The 22,178-nt window shown below is 44.7% G+C and overlaps 1 protein-coding gene across 2 annotated transcripts in view; it reads left to right on the forward strand.

Moving 5' to 3' along the window:
- Positions 1-21,361, forward strand: part of REEP1 (receptor accessory protein 1) — a 68,818-nt gene extending 47,457 nt beyond the window's left edge. The window contains exons 6-9 of one of the 2 annotated variants that reach the window (XM_071447476.1): positions 556-724; positions 6,561-6,596; positions 15,205-15,344; positions 17,473-21,361. In XM_071447476.1, coding sequence (XP_071303577.1) covers positions 556-724; positions 6,561-6,596; positions 15,205-15,344; positions 17,473-17,544 — 417 coding nt within the window. In that variant the 3' untranslated portion in view covers positions 17,545-21,361. The remainder of the gene's footprint in view (positions 1-555; positions 725-6,560; positions 6,597-15,204; positions 15,345-17,472) is intronic. The other variant, XM_071447475.1, reaches the window with a different exon arrangement.
- The last annotated feature ends 817 nt before the right edge of the window (positions 21,362-22,178 follow it).

The following is a 22,178-nucleotide window of genomic DNA, read 5'->3' on the forward strand; positions in this document are numbered from 1 at the left end:
GCTGTGTGTGTTGGGACTCTGGAAGGAGTTACAAGTTCTCATTATCATTCTTTGTAACCTTCTGTCTGTATCCTTTCTCTATCCTTTCGTATAGTTTTAGTATAGCATTCTATGATATTATAATATGACATGACATGACATAATATAATATAATATAATATAATATAATATAATATAATATAATATAATATAATATAATATAATATAATATAATATAATATAATATAATATATATCAGCCTTCTCAGAACATGGAGTCAGATTCACTCATCTCTCTCCTTCTCGGGGTTGCCTGCAAATTCAACACATGGCCAAGGCTGCTCTGTGCTCACATCACTGCAGTGAAGAATCAGAAATGTTTGCCACAGAGCCACTCCAAAAGGAAGAGCCAAGGGAGGGAATGATGCTTTTAGCAACACATTTTTGTCATCTCTAGGTCACTGGACCACACAATTTTTTCTCTTCCTATCGTCCTGATAGATCTCAATGAGAAAGAGAGAAAAAGTCTCAAAATGTTGGATCTGACTTTGTGTTGTTGACTTGCTTGTTTCCCCAGGGACAGGGAGCCCTGTCTGAGAGGCTACGGAGCTTCAGCATGCAGGACCTGTCGAGCATCCGTGGGGACAGCAGCAGCACCGTCCCTCCCTCGGTCACTGTACGGACAAGCAGCAAACAGAGCCACCCAAAACCATCCAGAAGTGCATCAGAAGGCACTGGCAGCTCAGGTAAGTGCCAGTGTTGTTTTCAGTGTTGTGCTGTCTGGAATATCACACTGCTCAATGAAGTCATGCCCTTGGCAGGGACAGAGAGAAACAGATGCTGCAGGCAGCACATACCAGAATTCCCAGGACACAGACATGCTCTTGGTCTCTTGGCACTTAAGAGAAAAAAACAGGATCATCATTTGATGGTTACTATTCCTGGCTGGTACCAAGGATGAGACTTGAGTGTGCAGAGAAGCCAGACTGAGTCTTTGCAACCTGAGCTGGGGGCTAAAAGCCATGCTGAAAAACTGTGTTTCCTAAGGACAATAGTTTGTTTTTCTAATTCTGAAAGAACAAAGGGAAGAAGTAGCATGCTGTAAATAAGGTCCATTCCTGAGGATTCGGTTAAAAAAATTATTTTAAGGACAATAGTTTGTTTTCTAATTCTGAAAGAACAAAGGGAAGAAATATCATGCTGTAAATAAGATCCATTCCTAGGGATTCAGTTAAAAAAATTATTTCAAGCTTGGTTAAAGAAATCTTTTTGAGTCCAAATCCAAAACATTTAACTGGAGATAGCTTTGCAGATTATATCTCAAAAAGTGAGACATGGAGGGTTATCCCAAGGAGGTGGCTCCAGATGGTTCCTGGGATTCCCACACACCACCAAAGATCACCCAACTCCAGTGCTGTGATGAGAAGCCATGGAAAGTTGCAGGCGTGTTGCACTTGGGAGTTGTGAAACATATGCTGGCAAGTCAGAAATTCAGCAGTTTCAACTTGTTCAACTTTCAACCTGTGCTGAGGTCTGTGCAAACACTTGCACTGTTTCAAGCCTGGGTATTTGCTATGCCTTCTAATTTGCTTTAGTTTTGGAATGGTATTGGAAATGTCTTGTCTGATCCTTCCTAAAGAGTATCCTTCAAGCCTCTTACAAATTCTGTGAATCAGACTTCTCCTTTTTTTTTTTTTAATATTATCTGTTGAATTACATTTTCTTTATGGGTAAACTGAAATGTTGGTGCACAGTGGTTTTATTGTCATCTTTATATATGGCCTTGTGTACACTTCTCTTGACATAATCAGTCTGAAAATAAAGTGTTCACACACAGAATATAAAAGTCTTTAAAAACTCATATATTTAGACAAAAATAAATAATGACACAAATAAACTGTAATTTACTTATCTTAGTTCCACATGGAGTAGAGCAGCCTTTGTAGCTTTGCTCTTGGGACAGTGGAGTCAGCTCACCTGGCCACAAACCCCTGTCCCAAGACACAAGAGTTTCTTATTTTGGTCTGGTTTAGTGTCCATAGTGCACAAGGATCTCTCAGAATGAATCTCTGAAAAATTGTTTGTAAATATTTTGAAATCAGACTGAGTGTTTATCACAAACTTTGGATTCAAGTAATTTGAGATTGTGGGTTTAATTTTTCTTTTAATGGAAACTGCACAAATTTGCAAAATCTTCCAAGACTCCATCTGTCCCACCTCACTTGGTGATTTCATTGAGGTGCCTCATTCTCCACCTGCAGAGAACACAGACTCCCCTTGCAGGTGGTGGGAGACTCCAGCTGCGAGCTTTGCTCTCCCTTCTGATCACAGGAAGGGAAAGATCCAGTTCTGGTCTCTGCAATCCTTGTGCTGTTCCATGTGGGCACCATTTTGTGTGTAGCCAGAATGTCTGGAGGGGAGAACTGATCAGAGCCAGCTGTCATATGTGTGTGTGTGTGACTGTGATGTGCCAGCCACACTGTGCCACGTCCTGAGGGCCTTGTTCTGCTGAGAGGACACTGCTCTGGGCACACTAAGCCCAGACAGAGCTCTGTCATTCCACCTTTCATATTTGTTTAGTTGGAGAGCTGGACATCAGCAAGGGACAGACAGAATTTGCCTCTGCCCATTAGTGTGCTATATATACATATATATATATAATGCATGTGTGAGAATGGGCATGAGCAGCCACTACAGAACAGGAGACACACAGCCCTGTCTCCTGTCTCAAAGCCTTCAGATGACATAAATATCCCTGTCAGATGTCCCCACTGCCTCACAGAAACATTGAACTCCTCTGATTTTTTACCTTCTTTAGAAACAGTGGGACACAGTCAATGTGACATCAGATGGAGTCATTAAAAATGACCCAGACAGTGTTTGGCATGAGGGTGTTCATTTTAAATGGACAACTTTTCTTGTGAATTACAGAACCTGCATTGTACCTCTATTTTCCTGATGCTCTATTACCTCTTACATCAGCAACTTTCACCCAAAGCAGACTTAAAGTAGATAATTTTGTTTTGATATTTTTCTTTTTAGAAATATTCCCCTCTCTTTTTTCTTTCCATCCTAGTCCCACTGCAAATCCACAAATTATATTAGCAACATTAAGAAAAGAACCAACAAAAAAGGAAACAGCTTACCCTTTCCTTCTGTAAATGCTTCATTTCTGGTGTTCTAAGAGAAACCTTAAAATAGGAGGATAATGATTCCCAAAACAAAACCTAAAGTTTATATAATTCAAAGGAGGCTTATGTTGATTGTCCTTGACTGCTGCCAGCTAGAATTGTGCCTGCTCCTTGATCTCTTTGTGACCACACTAATTAAGAGGATTAGCTGAGGGCTGGACTTTAAGGTTATGCTCACAGTGAAAACCACAGAGCCATGTTCTCACCTGGTGTGGTTCCTTAGTCTGACAAGAGAGCAGAGCTCAGTTTCTGAGGGGTAATAGCCTTGCTATTAAGGAATTTTAGATTAAGCCCTCAGGAAAGAAGCACACACCCAAACCATCATCCCTTTTTGATGAAAGCTCTGAAACTCACATGGTTACAATTAAGGTATAGCTGGAACAATGATGTCTGAACATAAAAATGCATGTTAACCCAATTAGCCAATAGAAGCTAAAGCCCTGTCATCACTCGGGAGCTGGCATGGAGGTGCTGAGAGTTGACCCCACCTGAGAGGAGAGAGGGCTCTTTGGGATGAGCTCAGAGTTGTTCATGTGCCTCCCATGCCCTGAGCAGTGGACACACAGCCAGACCTGGGGTGGAACTTGGTGTTGCTGGTTCCAAGCCTGTTGTGTGACTGTTGTGTTTAAGAGCAGATGTGACATCTGAAATAAAGTGTTTTGGAAAGACAGGGGCATAGGGAGAGCTCTGTTGTCTTTCCTGCACAGAAGGGAGTGCTAAAATTCAGTTTTGTTGGTGTGAAACCCCCCAACCCCTGTGACCAGCAGTGGTTCAGGTTCTGGTTTCCCAACCCTTGGGCATGTTTCCAAGCCCACTGCAGCATGAGAAAAGGCTCTCCTGACACCAGTGGGCTGTGCCTGTGGCCAAAAGCTGGCTGTAGGACCAGGCTACACAAACACTCAGCCTGTTCTGTTTCCACTGCTGTTATTTTTGTAATGTGAATGGTGCTGCTTAGATGGATTTGTGATTCTTTGAATCCCCTCTTGACACAAAGTACTGTGTGAAGAGTTTGCCATTTTGTAACAACCTCATGCAGATACAGCAAAGGGGGTTTTTTTTGCCTGCTGAAGAGTGTCTTATGAGGCCAAGCAATAGAATAAGCAAGAGCTGCCTTTGAGACAAGGAGAATTGCTCTTTTTCCTCTACCCTTTGCTACCCTTTTTTGCCCCCTCTACCTTTTTGTGTCTTTGCTGTGTTTCAGTGGCAGTCAATGCCTGTCCATTGTGCAGCTCTGCTGTGAGGATGGTCCTTCTGCAGGAATGGGACTGCTCAGCACACAGTGGGCTCTAGGTGTGCCCACTCATCCCAGAAAGCCCCTTCTCCTCCTCCTCACACCCAGCCAAAAGCCACACCCAGGTGGCATGGAGAGGCACAGGCTGCTTTTGCCCTGATTTGTGGGTGGCTGCTGACCCCACAAACAGCTCCAGGGAAACGTGCACCCCTTCCTTTGATGGGCACCTAGGATGCACAGTGAGCCCACCACCTCTTCATCTGATTTTTCACTTCACTTTTGGTTCAGCATTTCTCAGTTTATTGTCCTGGCACCCAGATGATGGACTGTGACATTTTACTTCTGTGCCTGCTCCAACCTGTGCCCTTTCCACAGGCAGAAATGCCTCTTTCCTTTGGGAACTGTAAATGTCATGTGGCTGTGCATTGTTATGGAAAAGTGTCAATTCCAGAACAATATTTCTAAATATTTTTCAAGGGAATCCTGTTGTTCTGGCAAATGCCCAGTAACAATTCACATACAGACCTATCTTTATTAACAGGAGCTTTTGCACTTCTTAACCTTACAGCATTACCTTAATTTGTGTTGCATCAGAGGACAGTCAGTGTGCAGAGCTGATGCTGCCTGGGGCAGAGGATCACAAACAATGCAGCCACCCTCTGTATTGCCCAAACCCAGAACTCTTTCTGCTTAAGCTTGTCCCAGGCTAAGATCATTCTTATCTGGAATGATTTCAAAGCAGGAATGGACAGTGTGCTTTCTCATACTCTCCATTCCTCTGAGCAGGAGAGAATCAAAGCTGGTTTTTTGGTGTTGTGCAGGACGACCAAAGGCTTTGCAATGCAGAACAAAGGTGGGGGAACATCAGCAGTCAGGATGTGTTTGTATTCAGTCCCCATCAACCAGAAAGATGTGTGAGAGCACCCCAGATATATGTTGTCTGAACTCCCAGAGAATAAACTCTCATAAAACTGTGATCAGCTTCCTTCTGTGTGAGATCAGAGGCTGAACCCACAGCAGATCTCTTGAGGAAGCCCAGAGTTTCACAGCAGCATCCAGCCAATGTGAGGCTGCACTCCCACTAAAAGCTGTAACCCAGCTGCTTCACTCTGCCCATCTCTTTTCCTTTGGATACATTCAAATCCTATTTTTACATGCTGACCCCAGTCAAGGAATTGGTTCAAGTTAAATGTTATCCCTTGCTTCCAAGCTGCTCTTGACCTGGGTCAGATCCAGTGGAGAGCAGCAGCACAGACATCAGCAATGGGACAAGGAGGTGGAGGCCAGAGTGCAAGGGACAGTGAGACATCTGCTCTCAATGGTGCTGCTTTAAATAAAATGACTGTGAAACTATAGAAGAACTTCCAGTGTCTCCAGTGCAGGATAATCATAACTAAAAAAAAAATCACACAGAGCTCAAAACCTTTTCTTCTTCAATAACTTTCTTTAATGTGGAGTCATTGATGCCACTGTGAGCATTAAATTGAAAGGCTCCAACTGGAAATTTAGGCTGTTTCCTGGAACACAAACTGTGCTCAAGATGAAGCTGTAAACTTCACACATGTTCATGAACAGTTATGAACTACCTGCTTTCAGTGAGGGGTGCAATGCAATCCCCTTGGCTGCTTTCATTCTTATGGCAATTCCATCAGGATATTAATTCCTGTGGGACTCTCCTGGTTTAGGAAGATCAGGGATGTGTGGATAGATTCCTTTAGAGGCTGTTTGAGTGGTTGCAGCAGCCTTCTTGTAGATTCTAGAATTCTTGTAGACCTCTACAAGAATTCTAAATCTGCTGGAAGAATCCAGGCACACAGCCTTACAAACCCCAGTATTGCACTCTGTTTGTTATCATACAGCCTTTTTTAACTGGGTTATGCATCCATGCTCCCATTGCTTACCCACACTCCCAGATCCCTCCACTCAGGAGTTCCTTCTGTTCAGTGATCTGAGAACAGCACCAGGGAGTTGTATCTAACCCCATCCTTAACACCCCTATGGACACAGCCTGGGATGAGGCACATTCCTGAGTCTGTGCTCCATGCTGCTCATCTCCCTGTGTACACCAGGGCCTTGAAGGGCCCTTCAAAGTGGTGCCAGGTGTTTTCTAAGAGTGAGTGGCTTCCCCAATGAGTTCCTAACTCTCAGCTCCTCTTCCAGTGTGCACGTGTTGCTCGGTGTGCCGACTCCTCAGAGGTGAGTGCTGGATTTCCTGTTCTCCTGGTATCCATGCATCCCTTTTGGGCATGGCAGCATCCCCCAGCCTGGCTTGCTCCTGATGCTCTTGCTCACTGGGTTTCCTAACACCAGGGGGGCAAAGCCAGGCTGTGAGTGGGTTTGGGAGCTGTGTGTGTGTGCTCATGGCAGGACTCTCAGTGCTTCTCACCATACTGACCTGTGTTACCCAAGGATGGGGATTGTTCCTCTGGAGAAAAACTTCATTCCTTTCTCTTCTAGAGGATGGGCCATGTCCTTGCTGTGCAGTGTAACTCCTCTGCCCCTAGTGCTGGTGTAAATCCACTGGGAATGCAGCAAGAGCAAAACCTCACCAGCCCCAGTCCTGTTTTGCTGTGTTCCCTAAGGATTGGCACATGTTTCTCCATTGGTGGAGAGGACATTTGTGTTTGGGGTGAGCAGGGTATGTAGCAAATCCCAGCAGCAGAGCCTGGTAAGACAAAGTAGGCTTGAACTGACTCTCCCTGATTCAGTCTCTGGCAGAAGGTCTTTTGAAAAATGTCCCCACTGTCCCCAGCATTTATTGTGTTTACAAACGTGGAGAGCAGTGAATGGTTTAGCTGCTGGTGGTCTTTTCAGTGCTGTGCCAGTTAGCTGGGTTGCTAAGAGCCCAGACATGTCACTTCTGCATTTTTTTCCCAGTGACAGATGAAAGGAGTGGGAGAACTCCAATTTGGGCATGCCAGAGGATGGGACTGCCAAGCAGCTTGTCTGGGGAGAAAAAAGAAATACAGACTGGCAGTGTCTCATGTTGGTGGAAGCAAAAAAACCTTTGTAACTCCTTTTCTTCTCATCTCATGTGCTTTTTGTGTATTTTGCACACTGGAGACAGCAGCAGGAGGACTAAAGGATCACAGTGCTGCAGCCTGTGCCTTCCCAGAGCCCTGAAGCTGATGCCAGAGCCCAGTGCTGGTGCTTGGAGCCTGATAGTTCCAGCCTGGCACAGGCTCCTTGCACCCTGCCTGGGTGGCAAACCCTCCCTCATATTTGATTTGTTAGCCCTCCTTTTCTGGCAGAGTGTGCCATTGTGCAGGACAAGGAAACATGTTTAAGATGGTATCTGTTGAAACAACACTTGTATTCACAGGGCATTTTATTAGAACTCTTCTAATTTTAGCCTAAACCTATTTTATGGATTTGACTTCAAAGCGTTATTTATAAAAAGAATCACTGAATCCTTATGGGCTTAAAAGTCATGAGGTAATCTTAGGGAAGTCTTTTAATGATGCTAAAGCAGCAATCAGTCTAATATGTTTATGAAGTGGGCCCAAAGTAATTTGGGTCTTGTTGAAATTGCATACCCTGTTTTTCACATTGGCTTGTTTTACTATTCCTGCCCCCTCTCCAGCATAGACCATGTCAGTAGGGATGTGCCAAGGCTCTGTGTCATAGAGGGTTCATTCTGTCTCCACAGGCTGCCCTTTCTCTGTCTCCCAGGCAATAGATGCATTAATGCACTCTCAGACAGTGGCCTGCCATTAAAATGCTCCTTTGTAAGTGCATCTTTGGTAGCTTTGGAGAGCTGACTACGTCATGTGAACATTTTTCAGTGCCACAAAAAGCTGGGGGAGGAAAGAATCTAATTTTGTTTAGCTAGGGCTAAGTTCCCTTGAGCTATTGGCACTCATCTTCTCTTGGTGCAAATTTTAGTGCAGCCAATTTCAGAGTCCTTCATTAACAGCTCTCATTTCCAAAGAGTTTATGATCTAAATGGGCAGATAGTCAAGTCTTTCCTCAAGCAGGGATATTAAAAGCTGCTTTAGAGCCTTGGTGCAGTCTTTTTTGGCAGGAGCAGTTGCATTAATGCTCTTGCAGGTAAAACTCTATTATTGTAAATAGGTGAAACTCCATTATTTCACTCTTGTGGTGAAACTTGTAGGTAAAACTCCATTATTTCACTCTCTGACTCCCAGAAACCTCCTCAGCTCTTAGGAGAGCACAGGCTGGTGGGGCAAAAGTCCAAGCATTCTTCTCCCTAGATGATACCCTGGGAGAAGGTGTCAGGAGGATGGCACCTTGCAGGTGCCATGGAGTGTGCATTTCTGCAGAGCCTGAAGGCCAGGCTGAGCCCCTGAGCTCCATCTGTCCCTGTCAGGGGTGCTGGGCTGGGTGCTGATGGGCTCCTCTGCTCTGAGGCAGGACTGTCCCTCTCAGCACTGGTGCTGGGCTGGGTGCTGTCACAGACATATTTTATGAGAAATCCTTTCCTTAGGATTTTTTTTTCCTGAGAAGCTGAGAGGCCTCAGGAACAAAATGTAAACAATAAATATCTGCTGCTGTGGAATGCAACAGGTGCATCTGTGATTGGTCTCATGTGGTTGTTTCTAATTAATGGCCAATCACAGTCCAGCTGTTGCAGACTCTCTGGTCAGTCACAAAATTTTATTACCATTCTTTTCTATTCCTTGCTAGCCTTCTGATGAAATCCTTTCTTCTATTCTTTTAGTATGGTTTTAATATATCATTTCCTTACAATATATATTATAAAATAATAAATCAGCCTTCTGAAACATGGAGTCAAGATTCTCACCTCTTCCCTCATCCTGGGACCCCTGTGAACAGCACCCCAGGGAGCTGATGGGCCCCTCTGCTCTGGGGCAGGTCTGTCCCTGTCAGCACTGATGAGATTCTCTGTGCTGAAGCTGTTGGCTCCACAGGAGAGCCCTTTCCTGCCCATTTGGATCACTCCCACTGGCCTCACAGTCTGCACATGACAAAACATTGATGCAATTCAGGACATTCATCCTCCTCTGCCCTGGGCAGCTTCATTAAACCACAAGCCTGTTTGACAGATGCACTCCAGCACATCTTTTTGACAGCTCCTATGCCAGCTCCTCTTGCTTTTGTTCCTGGCCAGGCCTTTGCTGGTGGAACTCCCTCCAGGTTTTAACCCAAGTTTCTGATTTCTCTCCTTTGTGTTCTGTGGAAAGTCAGGCTGCAGCGTTCAGGAGCAATGGTACAATTATGTAAGAGCTCCTTTTCCCTTTCAGAGAGGACAGAGTGAAAATCTCCAGGGATATCTGTTTGTCTTTTGGCAGTGCCTGGCAAATGCTTAAAGGCTGCTCAATATTAAACAATCTTGCTTGGGACCAGCATTTAAGAAGTAACAAAATTATGTTTGTTGGTGTTCTCTCAACTAATGTCTCTTAGGTTGCAAAGACCTGGGGCATGGTTGAGAGGGAGAAACCATTTTCCTTCTTGCAGAGAATAAATATATCTCTCATGAAGTGAAGAATCAGCTGCATATCAGGAGAATTGTTAGGACTGCAAGTATTTGAGGGGACATTTAATACAAAAATGGTGATGAGAAGCCTTAGGCAGTGTAAGAAATGTGCAGGGACATTTGTGATGAATGGCTCTGGTTTGGGTGTGCACTGCAGGGTTGTGCTCCACAAGGTGACAGATCACACCCAGCCATCAGTGCAGCTCTCCAAGGACCTCAATGGGACATCCACTTAATTGTGCTTTAAATAAATCACCTCCTTGGTCTATTACTGAATCTAACCCCTCCTTTGTGGTGTGCTCAGAAGTGCACATGAGTTATTACAGTGGAAAGTGCTTTAAAAACACTAATTGACTTTATGTCAAGGGGGCTGATTGTACATCTTTGAACTAATTCAATTAAATGGTGTAGGTGGTTTTATTTTGGTTCTTAGCCAGTTTTGCTTCCAGCTCTTATTCTGAGGATTTTTTTAACCTTACTGAACTTAAAGAACAAACAGCAATTTTCTGTGGCTCTAGGCATTTTGTTCCTTAAAATTTCCCTTTACTAAACACTGAAGCAAATTTTTACGGGGCTGGTTTGCATCCCTTTGCACTGGTATTTATGAATAGCAATTTGTGATTTTCTTTTTGAGATTTAAAAATAGTTTCAGATGTATTTTGGTTACTTCAGGGAAGAAAAAAATTCACAGAAAATCAGAAGTTTTTAAGCACATTTGCATTGTACCAGCAGAAAGTGAAAACATTAATTATTGTTTAATAAACTTCGGCTGAATGACAGATCTGATAAAAGCAAAGATGAATATTTCTGTGTTCTGAAACAATGTTCCTTCCCCCTCTGCACCCAAATGTTTTCTCCTAACAGTTTATTCTTTCTTTTTCTCTATGTAAATATTATGGGACTCTGATGTAAGTGTTACAGATTGCATGAATTTTCCTCTGAGGTGTTTGGAGTAGACTAGCACTTAACAACTCGCTCATTTGTGGGATGTGTTTTCATTAACGGATGACTTTGTTGATGTAATTAGGCTTGTTTGCTTTGGTTGCATTTGACTCCAGCTTTGGAAAGGATGTCTGCCTCTGTTTGGTGGCTCCTGGGCAGTGTGTGCTGGTGTAGTTGGCTGCTCCTAACTCCTTGGTTTGGCAATGAAAACTGCTGGGGAGTACAGGACTTGGGTCAATGTCTTTTGGAAATGATGGTGAATTTATCTTTGTTGCAGGGGAAAGAAGCTGATGGCCATCGTAGAATAAATATCTGTTCTCCTGTGCTTATTCAGTGGTGTGCAAACCTCTTTGTATGAATGATGCCCTGGAAAGGCTTAACTTTGGAGTGACTTTACCTTCCATTACAATAATACAACACATCACTCTTGGTTTGTGTAGTCTGTGACTGTGGTTTCCCCCATTGCTCCTGAGGAATTCAAGTGATGGGAGAAAGAAATATTGTGCCTGGCAAAGTAAGGGGAGGCCCAATGTCAAAGTTGTCTGATTCTCACTGTAACCTTACTTAAGTGTCCAGATTTTTCAGAGGATCTAGATCAAAGTCATTTGTTCACTTGGGCCAGGTCCTGACTTCTGTTGTCAAGAAAATCCAAAGGAATTTGGTACAGATTTACATGGCAGCATGGACCAGAGTCTGAACCAAAGTGATTGCTGAACCAGCACACACTGCTCAATCCCAGATATTGCTGTAGAAAGAGTGTTGACAGTGAAATTTCTTACCCTTGTTGAATCATAGAGATGAAAGATTGTGCTGATCTGGCCCTACATTTCCTGCACCATGCTGGGTTGTTCCCTGAAGTACATTAACAGCTCAGATCCCAACTCTGCAGAGCACTCAAATGTCTGCTTTACCTTGAAATGTGCCCATTTTCAGGGCTTCCCACACAATTGGTTGTATCAGTTCCCTTGGGAGGAATTATGATGGAATGATAGGAACTGGAATTAAGGGAATTAACTGGAATAATCTGTTCCCTTAGACTGTTTACAGTCAGATTCTGTCTTGCTTTAGTGGAGAGAGGAGTGTAATCTGGTCTGTGCACTGAAAAGGTGTTTGCAAGAGGCAGCAGCAGCTTCAGTCCTGGAACACCAGCCCATTTCCCACTTCTGCAGCAATTCAGCCCCTCCACACAAAGCTGTGGAGCCATAAATGTACCAGGTGGAGACACCTAAAGCACAGCCCAGCCTGGGATGGGCAGTGAGGGTCTCCCCAGCAGGGCCAGGGCAAAGGTCTGGTGTCTGATCCATGATTGTACACAGCCACCTCCTGGCTGGGGCAGTCCCTGGGCTTGTTGGCTGTTCCTGGAGCAGCACAATCTGCTGACTCTGCTGCTCTGGGGACATCTGATAGTGACCTGAGGCCCCACAGCCTCAGATCATAAAAATGGCTCTTACAAACACACAGAAGGTCACCCAAGGCCAAGTGCTGTCCTCAAAATGCACGCTCCAGCCCTAACAGTATGTTTAGCTCCTCAATCTTTACCTTCTCTGGTAACAACCCTTGGTGTCCCAGAACACTTTAATTCACTTTAAACCTCCATCTCCTTTCTCAGCAGTTCCTCACATGTGTGTTTGTTCTTCTGATTAACCCCTGCTTTACAGTTTTACTCACTCTCTTGGTGTCAGAAAATCCATTTTCTATCATATCATCATCATATTCACAAAAAATATCAATTTCAGAGCTGGGGCTCACACAGCAGCTGCTTTTTGGAGATGAGTTCTCTGCCATCCCACAACAGCAGAATGCTTCCACAAATGTGGGACAAAGGCTGGCACCCCAAAGCCTGGCAGATCAATATGAGCTTGGCTTGCTCACAATCCAGGCAGGATGGGCAGGGAGTCCTCCCTTCTTGTTCCAGGTCTGAAGGAAAGTGATGTGTGTATTAAAGATCTTTTCTCATCCATGGCCAGAAAAGTGGTGGAATAGTCTGGGAGAGCCCATCTTCCTTCTTCCAGTTGAGTGAGGCTGAAGCTAAACTGGTTCCCATTTGGGTGGTTTTCAGTGTCCCACTCACAATGACGTGGAGCAGGGAAGAAAAGGGCATGAGCCCAACTTCCAGTGAGCTTTACAGACCTCTCAGCTGCAGGGATCAAAGCAGCATGCGCCAGCTTGGAGGCTGAGCTCTTCTCTTGATCTTCATGGAAGCAGCTTCAGGACATGGATGTGATGCTTGGACTGATGGGGAGAATGGAAAACCTGCAGGAGACTGTGCTTGCTGTGGAGGTGACATCAATGTGTGCTGCAAAACTATGGGATTCACAGAAGCATTGTCAGGCTGACAGCTCCTTCTGGCTCTTTTTCCATGGACTGGCTGGTTGTAGAATGGCAGCATGGCACATTGCCATGATTCTGTTCCCTCAGCCTCAGCGGCCAGTGTCTCCTCACTCTGGTCACTGACCACCCCAGCTCTGGGTCTCCAACACCCCTCCATCCTGTCCCTTTCCAAGCCCTTTTTCCCTGGTGAAAGCCCCTTTCTGCTCTCAGTGGCACATGGCTGGAACTGTGTTGTTGGGCCACTGTGCCAACCTCAGTGAGGCCATTAAAAGAAGCTCTGAGCCACTTCTACTAAACTTGACTAAATTTTGATTTGGCTTAGGCAGGCAGCAAAGAACAGCTTCCACAGCCAAGAGAGGGTCTAAGCCAGGCTGCTCCTGGGTAGATCACTTCCCAAGTGGAGGGATAAAATAGTAAACCAAAACATTCCTGTACTCTTCTGCCATGTGGTCTAGAGAACATTTAATCCTGCCCACAGTGCAGTGTTCACACTACAGTCCTACACAGAATAAAAACATTTCAGCATTATCCTGGGCCTCTCTGCAACATGCTTATCAACATCTTCAGTACAGCTGGGGAAAAAGTCAACTTCCAGCTCTTCCTGCAAACCTGCAGTGGTGTTTTCCAGCCTGCCCATGTGAATGGTGATAAAGGGGTAGAAGCACAGGGTCAGTGGGCAGAGGATGGTGTGCACAGGCTGCTGTCTCGAGCAGCAGCTGCATCCTGTGGGCTGAGAGTGATTAGCTGCTGACTTTAATCTGGCACTGGGGAGAGCCCCAGTGACCTGCTCATGACTTGTGGTGTTGCTGTGGCCAAATCATTTCCCCCCTGTCTGTTACCCAACTGGAAGAGCTGTCGAAGAATTCAGTTCTTTTGGGCTTTAAGAAGCAAAAGGGATTAGTAAGTATTAGATGTTTAAGAATCCTCTTTGGTTTCAGTCTTTGGTCCAGCAGACTCTTACAGTCAGGCTGAGACAAGAAGAACAGAGCATTATTTCTATGTATGTTCATGCAACGAAGTATAGACCCAGTAATTCTGATTAGTGCCACTTCAACAGCAAATAGTTCCCCTCCTCCCATGTTTTGGAATAAAAAAAAGCCTTCTCAATTAAACAATTAAACATCCAGCAAAACAATTAAAACCTCCAGAGAAACCTCCAGCCCTGCTGGTAAGAAACCATGGAGAGCAGGAAACCTGGTCATGTTGAGTTTCCTCTTCTGTACCTCTTGCTTTGGGCTGTTCATTAAAAATTTACTGTGTGTATTTAGGCAGCAAATGGATTGTGTTGTGTAGCACAACCAGTCCCACAAAGAGTGTGCCATAAGTTACAAGGGTAAGAACCACCAAGTGTTTGTGGTTTGAAGTTATGAGGCCCTAAACTGCCTTCAGGAACATCAGCAGAGCCAGTGCTCCACCACCACACTTACTCCAGAGTGAAAGAAGAGACACTTTTCCCTGCACTGGTTTTCCAGCAGCACACCCACTTGATGAGGGTCCATTCAGTGCCTGGTGAAGCTTTTTGAGAACTTCAGTGGATCTCAGACTGAGTCTTGACCTGACCTTGACCACTTGACCACAAGGCTTGCCTTGACCACTCTCAGTTTCAAGTCAGTAAGTGCTGCTGTTTCCTATTTCTGCATCCCAGGCAGCTCTCTCTGTGCTTGCCAGAGGACTTCAACACCCATTTGGAGTCTTCTAGAGGAAGCAGTAGATGCAGGAGCTATGGATGGAACCAGCAATTCAAGAAATCAGTTATTTTATTTATCCCTGAGCAAACAAACAAACAAAAAATCTCTTTCTAGTGTCAACCTCCCAAACATCAAAAGCTGTGAATTTAGTCTCAATTCTGTGTAAAATAATCAAAATAGACTTTATCATGGCTTTATAAACAAGAGCCTACTGATTTCTAATCCCACAGCTGCTATTATTAGAGTGTGATGTGTGACTCTTCTGCGTATTAATCCCTGGAAGATGCATGGCTTTGCAGTGAGTGACCTTTGTGTGAACCAAACCATCACTGATTTCCTCATCCCCTGTCTTCACATTTAGGCTGCAAATGGCTGTGTTAAATAGGTGAATTAAGTGTGGGCATTAGGTATGAGAAGCCACCTGAGACAAACTGTGAAACAAAAGGCTCAGTGTTCTCAGATGATGAAGAGAACGATTGTGCATCCATGAACAAAAGGCCCAAAAAGAAGGATCCACCCCTTGAGGTACTTCCATACTGTCAAGACTCCTCCTTCTATGACATTCCTTGATTCTTCAGCTGGAATCTTCAACTGAACAAACACCTCTCTTTGGTCTAAACTCACTAAATACACTTTAAGTTGCTTCATGGAAACAAAAGAACTAAAGGAAATGCAGACCTTGCTCTGATTTGCCAATATTTTAGCAACATTTCCTTATGGAGGAAATAAAATCTCTGTGGGAGATGCTGTAGGCAGACTCCTTGCAGATCTGGGCAGGGTGGATGGAGGCACAGCCAGCAGATCTCCACCTGTGGGAAGCTGAGTTTGTTGCCTCCCAAGTCCTTCCCTTGGCTCAGTGTGAGGGAGCAGAGCTGTGTGGTTTGGCCAGCAGCTGCAATCCCTTCTGCTGGGCTGTCCTACCTGTGGGGGCTGTCACCAAAGTCTGGGCTGCTCTGTTCCAGCCATGGAAAGGTGCAGCCTCTCCAGCTACTCCCAGAGCTGTCCAGTGGCCACCCAAAGGAGGCAGAGCTGTTCATGCCCCATTTAAGGGCCTTGGCTGTGCAGTTAATGACAGCTTTGCTTTAAGGGCCACCTGGTTTCCCCAAGAGCAGCCTTCTCCCAGGCTGCAGGAGCTGCTGCTCTAGTTGTCTGGCTGTGTCCCTGGTTCACACAGAGCTCCTCTGAGCAGCTGTGGAGTCAGGTGTGCTGTGGGATCCATTGCTGCTCTACACAGCAGCTTTGCTCCTCACCTCTGCTCCAGATCCCATCCAGATCTGCTGTGCTGGTGGGGATTCACTGCAGGGACCTGCATTTCAGGCTTGGAAGATTTCGGGCTTGGAAGATGGGGTGAAGTGTTGGATTAATCTCATCTCTGGAGAAACTACTTGGGTTTATGGTCAAGCTAGAAAAAATGGAGATTTAGGTGTAATCTAAACAAAACCTCACCGTGCTGTTATACATTGCTGCATCATGGCAATGCAGAAACAGGGCATGGTCTTGGGTTTGAAAGTCCTGAAAAAAGAGAAGTCCTTGGTTTGGTCCTGTCAGGCCCTTACAGGTAAATATGGGTTAAAGAAAAGTCCTTGCTTTGGTCCTGTCAGGCCCTTACAGGTAAATATGGGTTAAAGAAAAGTCCTTGCTTTGGTCCTGTCAGGCCCTTACAGGTAAATATGGGTTAAAGAAAAGTCCTTGCTTTGGTCCTGTCAGGCCCTAACAGGTAAATATGGGTTAATGGCTATTAAGAAAGCAAGGCTTTGGATGTTTATGTAAATGGAATAGAAGATCCTACCACACCTTGCAGTGTTACTTGATGTAGTGACAGGCCTCCACACTGAGAATCCATGCCCTGGTAAAACATCTGATAACCATTTCTTGTTGTGAAGCTCATGAGACACAATGCCTCTCCAGAACTCTTCAGAGAGAAGTAGGCACAGCAGATTAGGGCTTTTTCTTTCATTTGTTGGCTGGCCTAATGTCTATCTGAGACTGGAGAACAGGGTTAACCACAGGAAACCAAATTCCTGGAGTTGGTCTGCCTCCTCCTGGGTAGTCAGGGCTCCTTGTAAGGGCTCTGCACCAGCTGACTACAAGGCAGAAATCCAATAGCTGGTTTCTAAAATAATTTCAACAGATATTGTCTGGCCTCTTTCCCAAGCAAGAGGGTGATTTTAAGGAGTTCTACCACATGAGAATTACAGTCCTTGTGTGTCCCATCTTGGGAAACCCTGCAGCTTTGTAATGCCATGAGCTGTACCCTCCGAGGAGCTGTGGATGGGTTGGACAGGGCAGGATGGGCTGGGAGACACCAGAGCTGGCTCCCTGCCACCTGTTTGATCTCTAGATTCATGAGCTGCTGTAAATGGCACCAGTTTGACCTGGCTCTTTCAACTGTTGAGTTATTAGCAATCGTTAGCCACACCTCTAATCAAGAACCAGAGAGGAACGTGTTAATTACACCTGGGTGTACAACAGGTTTCTTAAAGAGATTAGTCCTCACCTGGCCATTCATTGATCTTCAGGACCAAAACTTCTGCATTATTTCATGAGTGGAATGGGATCCTATTCACAGAGGTCCCCCAAAGATGGGTGTGTTGTAAGGAATAAAAAGATGTTTCCTACTATGCCTCTGAAGTTTTGTCTCGTTTCTCTGCAGGCACCGCCTAGGACTCTTAGACCTCGCTTCAGGAAGAAAAGTACCTCGTCCTCTGCCACTGAAACAATGTGAGTGCAATGAGCCAATAGCACCAAGATCCACAGAATGTCTCTCTTCTGCCTTAAAGAGCTACTTGTTCATAACCTAGGAAGCAGCAGTGGGATGGATGTGCTTTGATGTACAGCACTGTAGACATGGCCTTTCTCCTCCCCTCTCCACGTCCTTCTGTGGCACTCTGCTGGTGTTTGTCCCTGCTGTGGGTAGGACAGTCTGGCAGGCACCTGCAGGTGAGGGGTCCTGGTTTGGTTTGCAGAATGTGCACCCACCCACAGTGTACATTTACAGTTTCATTTGTGTCTGCATAGCTCTTGCTCTGTGAATGCCCAGAGGAAACAACAATAATCAGTTACTCATGATGCTACATTGACAGTGTATTTATTTATGGCTTTATCATGGATGAAGTGGATTTGCAGAACCCATGGATTTCTCTTTCCTCCCTTCCTCCTCAAGACTGTGAATGATGTAACAAATGTCAAAGTACTTTGACTGTACAAAATGTCCAAGATTTGTTAGAGAAAGCTGAGCTGCAAATGAGTTTTTCTGCAAGTAAATCACATGTTCTGAGAAAACCATTGTGCTAAACCCACAGAGACAAAACCACTTACAGAGGATGAGGAAGTGATGTGCAAGAGAAAAAAAAATTGTTTCAATGATGTAATGAAGGGAGAGTCCTAATTTCAATCAGCCTGAGCCAGGAGAGTATTTTGTGGAAAATGACGTATAGAAGAACTAAATCCCACCACTTGTGGCCAATGTTCTACTGCGAGTTTTAAAGTGTGAGCAAGCCAGGCTTGAGCAAGCTGCAGCAACAGAAATTAGAATTGCTTTAGTGATGCATTTCCAGGGGAAGAGACACCTTTCTTCCCTGCTGCAACAGTGCTAGTCCCAGCACTCTGCTCTGCTGCTGAGGGGCTGCTGTTCTGCTTGCATGAGCAGAGGAGGGTGCTGGGTCTGAGCTGCTTTTTGAAGCCTGGACTTTCTCCTGTAGCATGGAGTTTGGTTAGAACCACAAGAACCAGATGGAGTGGTTTATTTGTATCCATATATAAATGGGAAATATAAAAGAAGAGGAAGACATGGTAGGGTTTGTGTATTTGTGCTTCAAGTTGGTGTCTCTTGTAAGTGTTGAGCATGTGAGATTCACACATAAGTTAATTACGTGACCCTTTGTGTTTGCTCTTGGACCTGTCACATAGACTAGAAAAGGATTTAGCATTATGTAGGATGTGCCATCACCAGTGGATCAGCACAGGGGCTCCATGGTGTCACTGTTCATCTGGCTCAGGTGCAGCAGCCCAGGGTGCCAAAAACCAGCTGGAGTGTGCCAGGCTCACAGATAACTCTGAAGTGGCCTTTGAAACCATTTCTCTGCCAGGTGTGCATCCATATCCCAGCTGCCCACCTGGTGGGTCCCTGAGGTCACCCCCACAGCTTCCTACATGTGTGGGGCAGAAAGAAATAAATTACGTGCACACAGAAATGTTTATCTGACCTGGCTAGGAAATGGAAAATCAAGCAGGTGTTTCCTGTGTCTGCCACAGTATTTGGCCTCATTACACGAGAATTTTATTTCCATGTGCTGATTCAGTCATATTTTGCAAATTTTGAAAAATTCTTCAGAAAGTAAACTAAAAAAAAATCCCAAACAAACCTGTCTAAAGAGCAGTTACAGAAGAGCTGGTCCCTGGAAGATACTCAGCAAAAGCTTTGAGAAGCTAAGCTAATGTATTTTAGTTCTAAGCAGCTTTAGAGTTTATTTGATTTCTTTTGGCTAACATTAAAAAGAAATAGGAAAACTGCCTGCACTGTTAGCAGAAAATAAAATCCTGTTGCAAGCAAGCCATGCTTCCCTGCTATGCAATGGGCTGCTGTAAGATAAAAAAGAAGCTGACAAGTTTGCACTCAATTATGCCAAATAACCCCAACAACATAGAGCTGCATAACATCTGACAAGTTCTAATCTCAGCCACGCTGTATTAACATTGATTCTCACTAAAACTATTTAATGTGCGTCTAATCTGCTGTTTTACTGTAAACTTGACTGTTTAGCATTTCTTAAGTGCTGAGGTGAAATGTTGACAAGGGAGTTGCCTTATATCTCTCAAAACATTCACTGTATAAATGAGAAAAATAAACCTTTTCATATCTCTGGAAAAGAAAAACTGTATTATCAACGGAGCTGTATATTTGCATATAGATAGACAGAAATGTGAATGCCTGACCTCGTGCACTCGTGCTCCTTGTGCTCCAGTGCCCTGTACAGACGAGAGCAGCCACTCGCTTTGATTCCTCACCTTCCTCGCACAGGTTGTTTACAGGGGCTGTCCCCAGCCTGTCAGCTCGGTGTCACAGCTGCTGTGTTCATTCCGGATAAACACCACCCGTGAAGTCTTTCTTTTGTTCCAGCTTTTCTCTGGAGCCTCTGGCAATGAGCGAGTCCGGTTCGGTGATTCTCGCCTTCCTGCGCTGCTGCTGACCCCTCCTGGCAAACCGGGGTGTGCAGGAGAGATGGATGGATGGATGGATGGATGGATGGATGGATGGATGGATGGATGGATGGATGGATGGATGCTTTCTAGGCATGTGTTGGAAAGGAGCAGTTCTCAGCTCCCTTCCCGCTCCAGCTCTGGGTGTGCAGGCTGGTTGAGCACTTCCAGATCTCCCCTCCTAAAATCAAGCAATCTTTCAGCTGATGGTTTAAAAGAGCGGATCTGGCTCAATTTAAAAAGCCCAGTTTTGGGGCCTTTCAGGCAGCTGGCCCCTACCATCAGTCCTGTAGGGCAGGCAGCATGTCCTGATGTCTCAGAGAGGGCTGAGAGAGTGGAACTCTGAAGAGAACAGGCCAGCCCAAGGAAACAGCCTTTACCCAGCTCAAGGCTCCAGTGAAACCTGCATTATTTTAATCACATAAAATTGAGGCTGAGGGGAGAGAAACTGCAGCTGGAGGTGGTCTGTGGTAAACAGGCCTGTGAATGACCTCCCCAATTTACATAAAATCATGCAGTTATGAAGAAATAAGCCTGGAGCAGCCCAGTGCTCCCCTCTGTGCCTCCTCTCCTGCCATAGGGGTCAGCATCAGCACAGCTCCAGCAGTCACCAACTGCTGAATCAGGATCCCACGAATAACAAGACAGACTTCACGTGTGTCCCTGTCACCCTGGAATGAATCAACCTAAAAACCTTGTGGAAGTGCAAACCCAGCACAGAAGGGAAGAGAATCAGGCAATTTATTCCTGCTAGGAGGGAGAAAGCTGCTTGGAGACAACGCTTCTCCTGTAAACAACCTGCTGCCTCTGGCTGCCAGCGAGTCCTCGTGTCGTGATGAACCCTTGTGCTCCTCACCCACAGTCTCCCTTTTGCTGTTAGTTTCAGGTTCCTGTTTTGCATCCAGCACATTTGAACTAGCAGAGAACACATCGGGATTTGCGTTTAGACAAACTATTTAAGGCTCATAATTGTGCACTTGGTGTGATTTCTTTCCTGTGATGGGTAGAAAAGGTACACTCGATGCCTCACAAGGACAGCCATTACCAACAGAATTCCAAAGGCTGATGTTTTGCTGGTTTTGTTATACTGCTTGATATACATCTTGAATAAAGTCTTAATCTTTTCTTTATTAAAAAAAAAAAGAACAAAAAACAAAACCAAACATCTTTAGTCTGTTCAATGTATCTGGCAGGCCAGAATAATCACTTTGATTGCTGTATTATTTTTATCTGAATTCTGGCTGACTGTATATAGATGTATTCACTAAGTGCTGCATGTCCTTCAGAACTTTCTGTATCATGAACTGGAAAAAAGAACAAAATACAGCTACTGAACACTCTGAGTAACTAGTGAATTCATTGAAATTCTTTTTACAGCCTTGTACAGCAAAACACCTCTGCTATACAGGCAGCTCTGGGGCTGATGACCAGGGACTCTGCTCAAAAATGGGGGACCAGGGAATGCTTTAAAGTACTGCTTTCATACACTTTCTGGAGTATCAGCTTTGTAGAGAAAACATCTGATCCAAGCCTTAGCAAAAAAAGGGTCTGGTTGATCTGCTCACTCCAAAGAGATCCCATGATAAACCCTTGTGGTTGTTCCATTCATGTGTGACCAGGAATGTGCAGTATGAGGTCTATTTAGACTTAAAGGAAAAATGAACAAGAAATTACCTGACTTGTCTGCTTGAGGATGTTGTGCAGGACACAAAGAATAGATTGTACTACTCAAAACCCAACAGAGGACATAAAATGTGAGTCCTGTAATGAAAGCTGGTGGCCAATACATTTTAAAATTAGTTATAAAACCAGCATGAAATTCTGGTTTGGGTTTTTTTTTCCCCTGCACTTTCTAGCATGGACACAAGGCAATAGTGTGCTATTGTGACAGGCAACAATGCTAAGATGGACCCTGCTCTCTTTTTTCCCCTTCCCCAGAAGACTCCATTTAGTGAGCCACCACTTAGTATGGATACAGCAAAATAGATTCTGAGGATATTTAAACATATTTATTTTAAAAAATAAGATTAAGTATGTTGAATTATTCACTTTTAGTGCTGTTTAGTGTATTCCTCCATGACAGACAATCACAGGAAACCACCAGACATCAGAATGTGTAGGTGACCAGCCTGACCTCTGCTAAGTAAAACAAACAGCAGA

Source organism: Agelaius tricolor, unplaced genomic scaffold (genome assembly GCF_023055355.1).
Source record: "Agelaius tricolor isolate 1412-34295 unplaced genomic scaffold, bAgeTri1.0.p SCAF_24, whole genome shotgun sequence".
NCBI lineage: Eukaryota > Metazoa > Chordata > Aves > Passeriformes > Icteridae > Agelaius > Agelaius tricolor.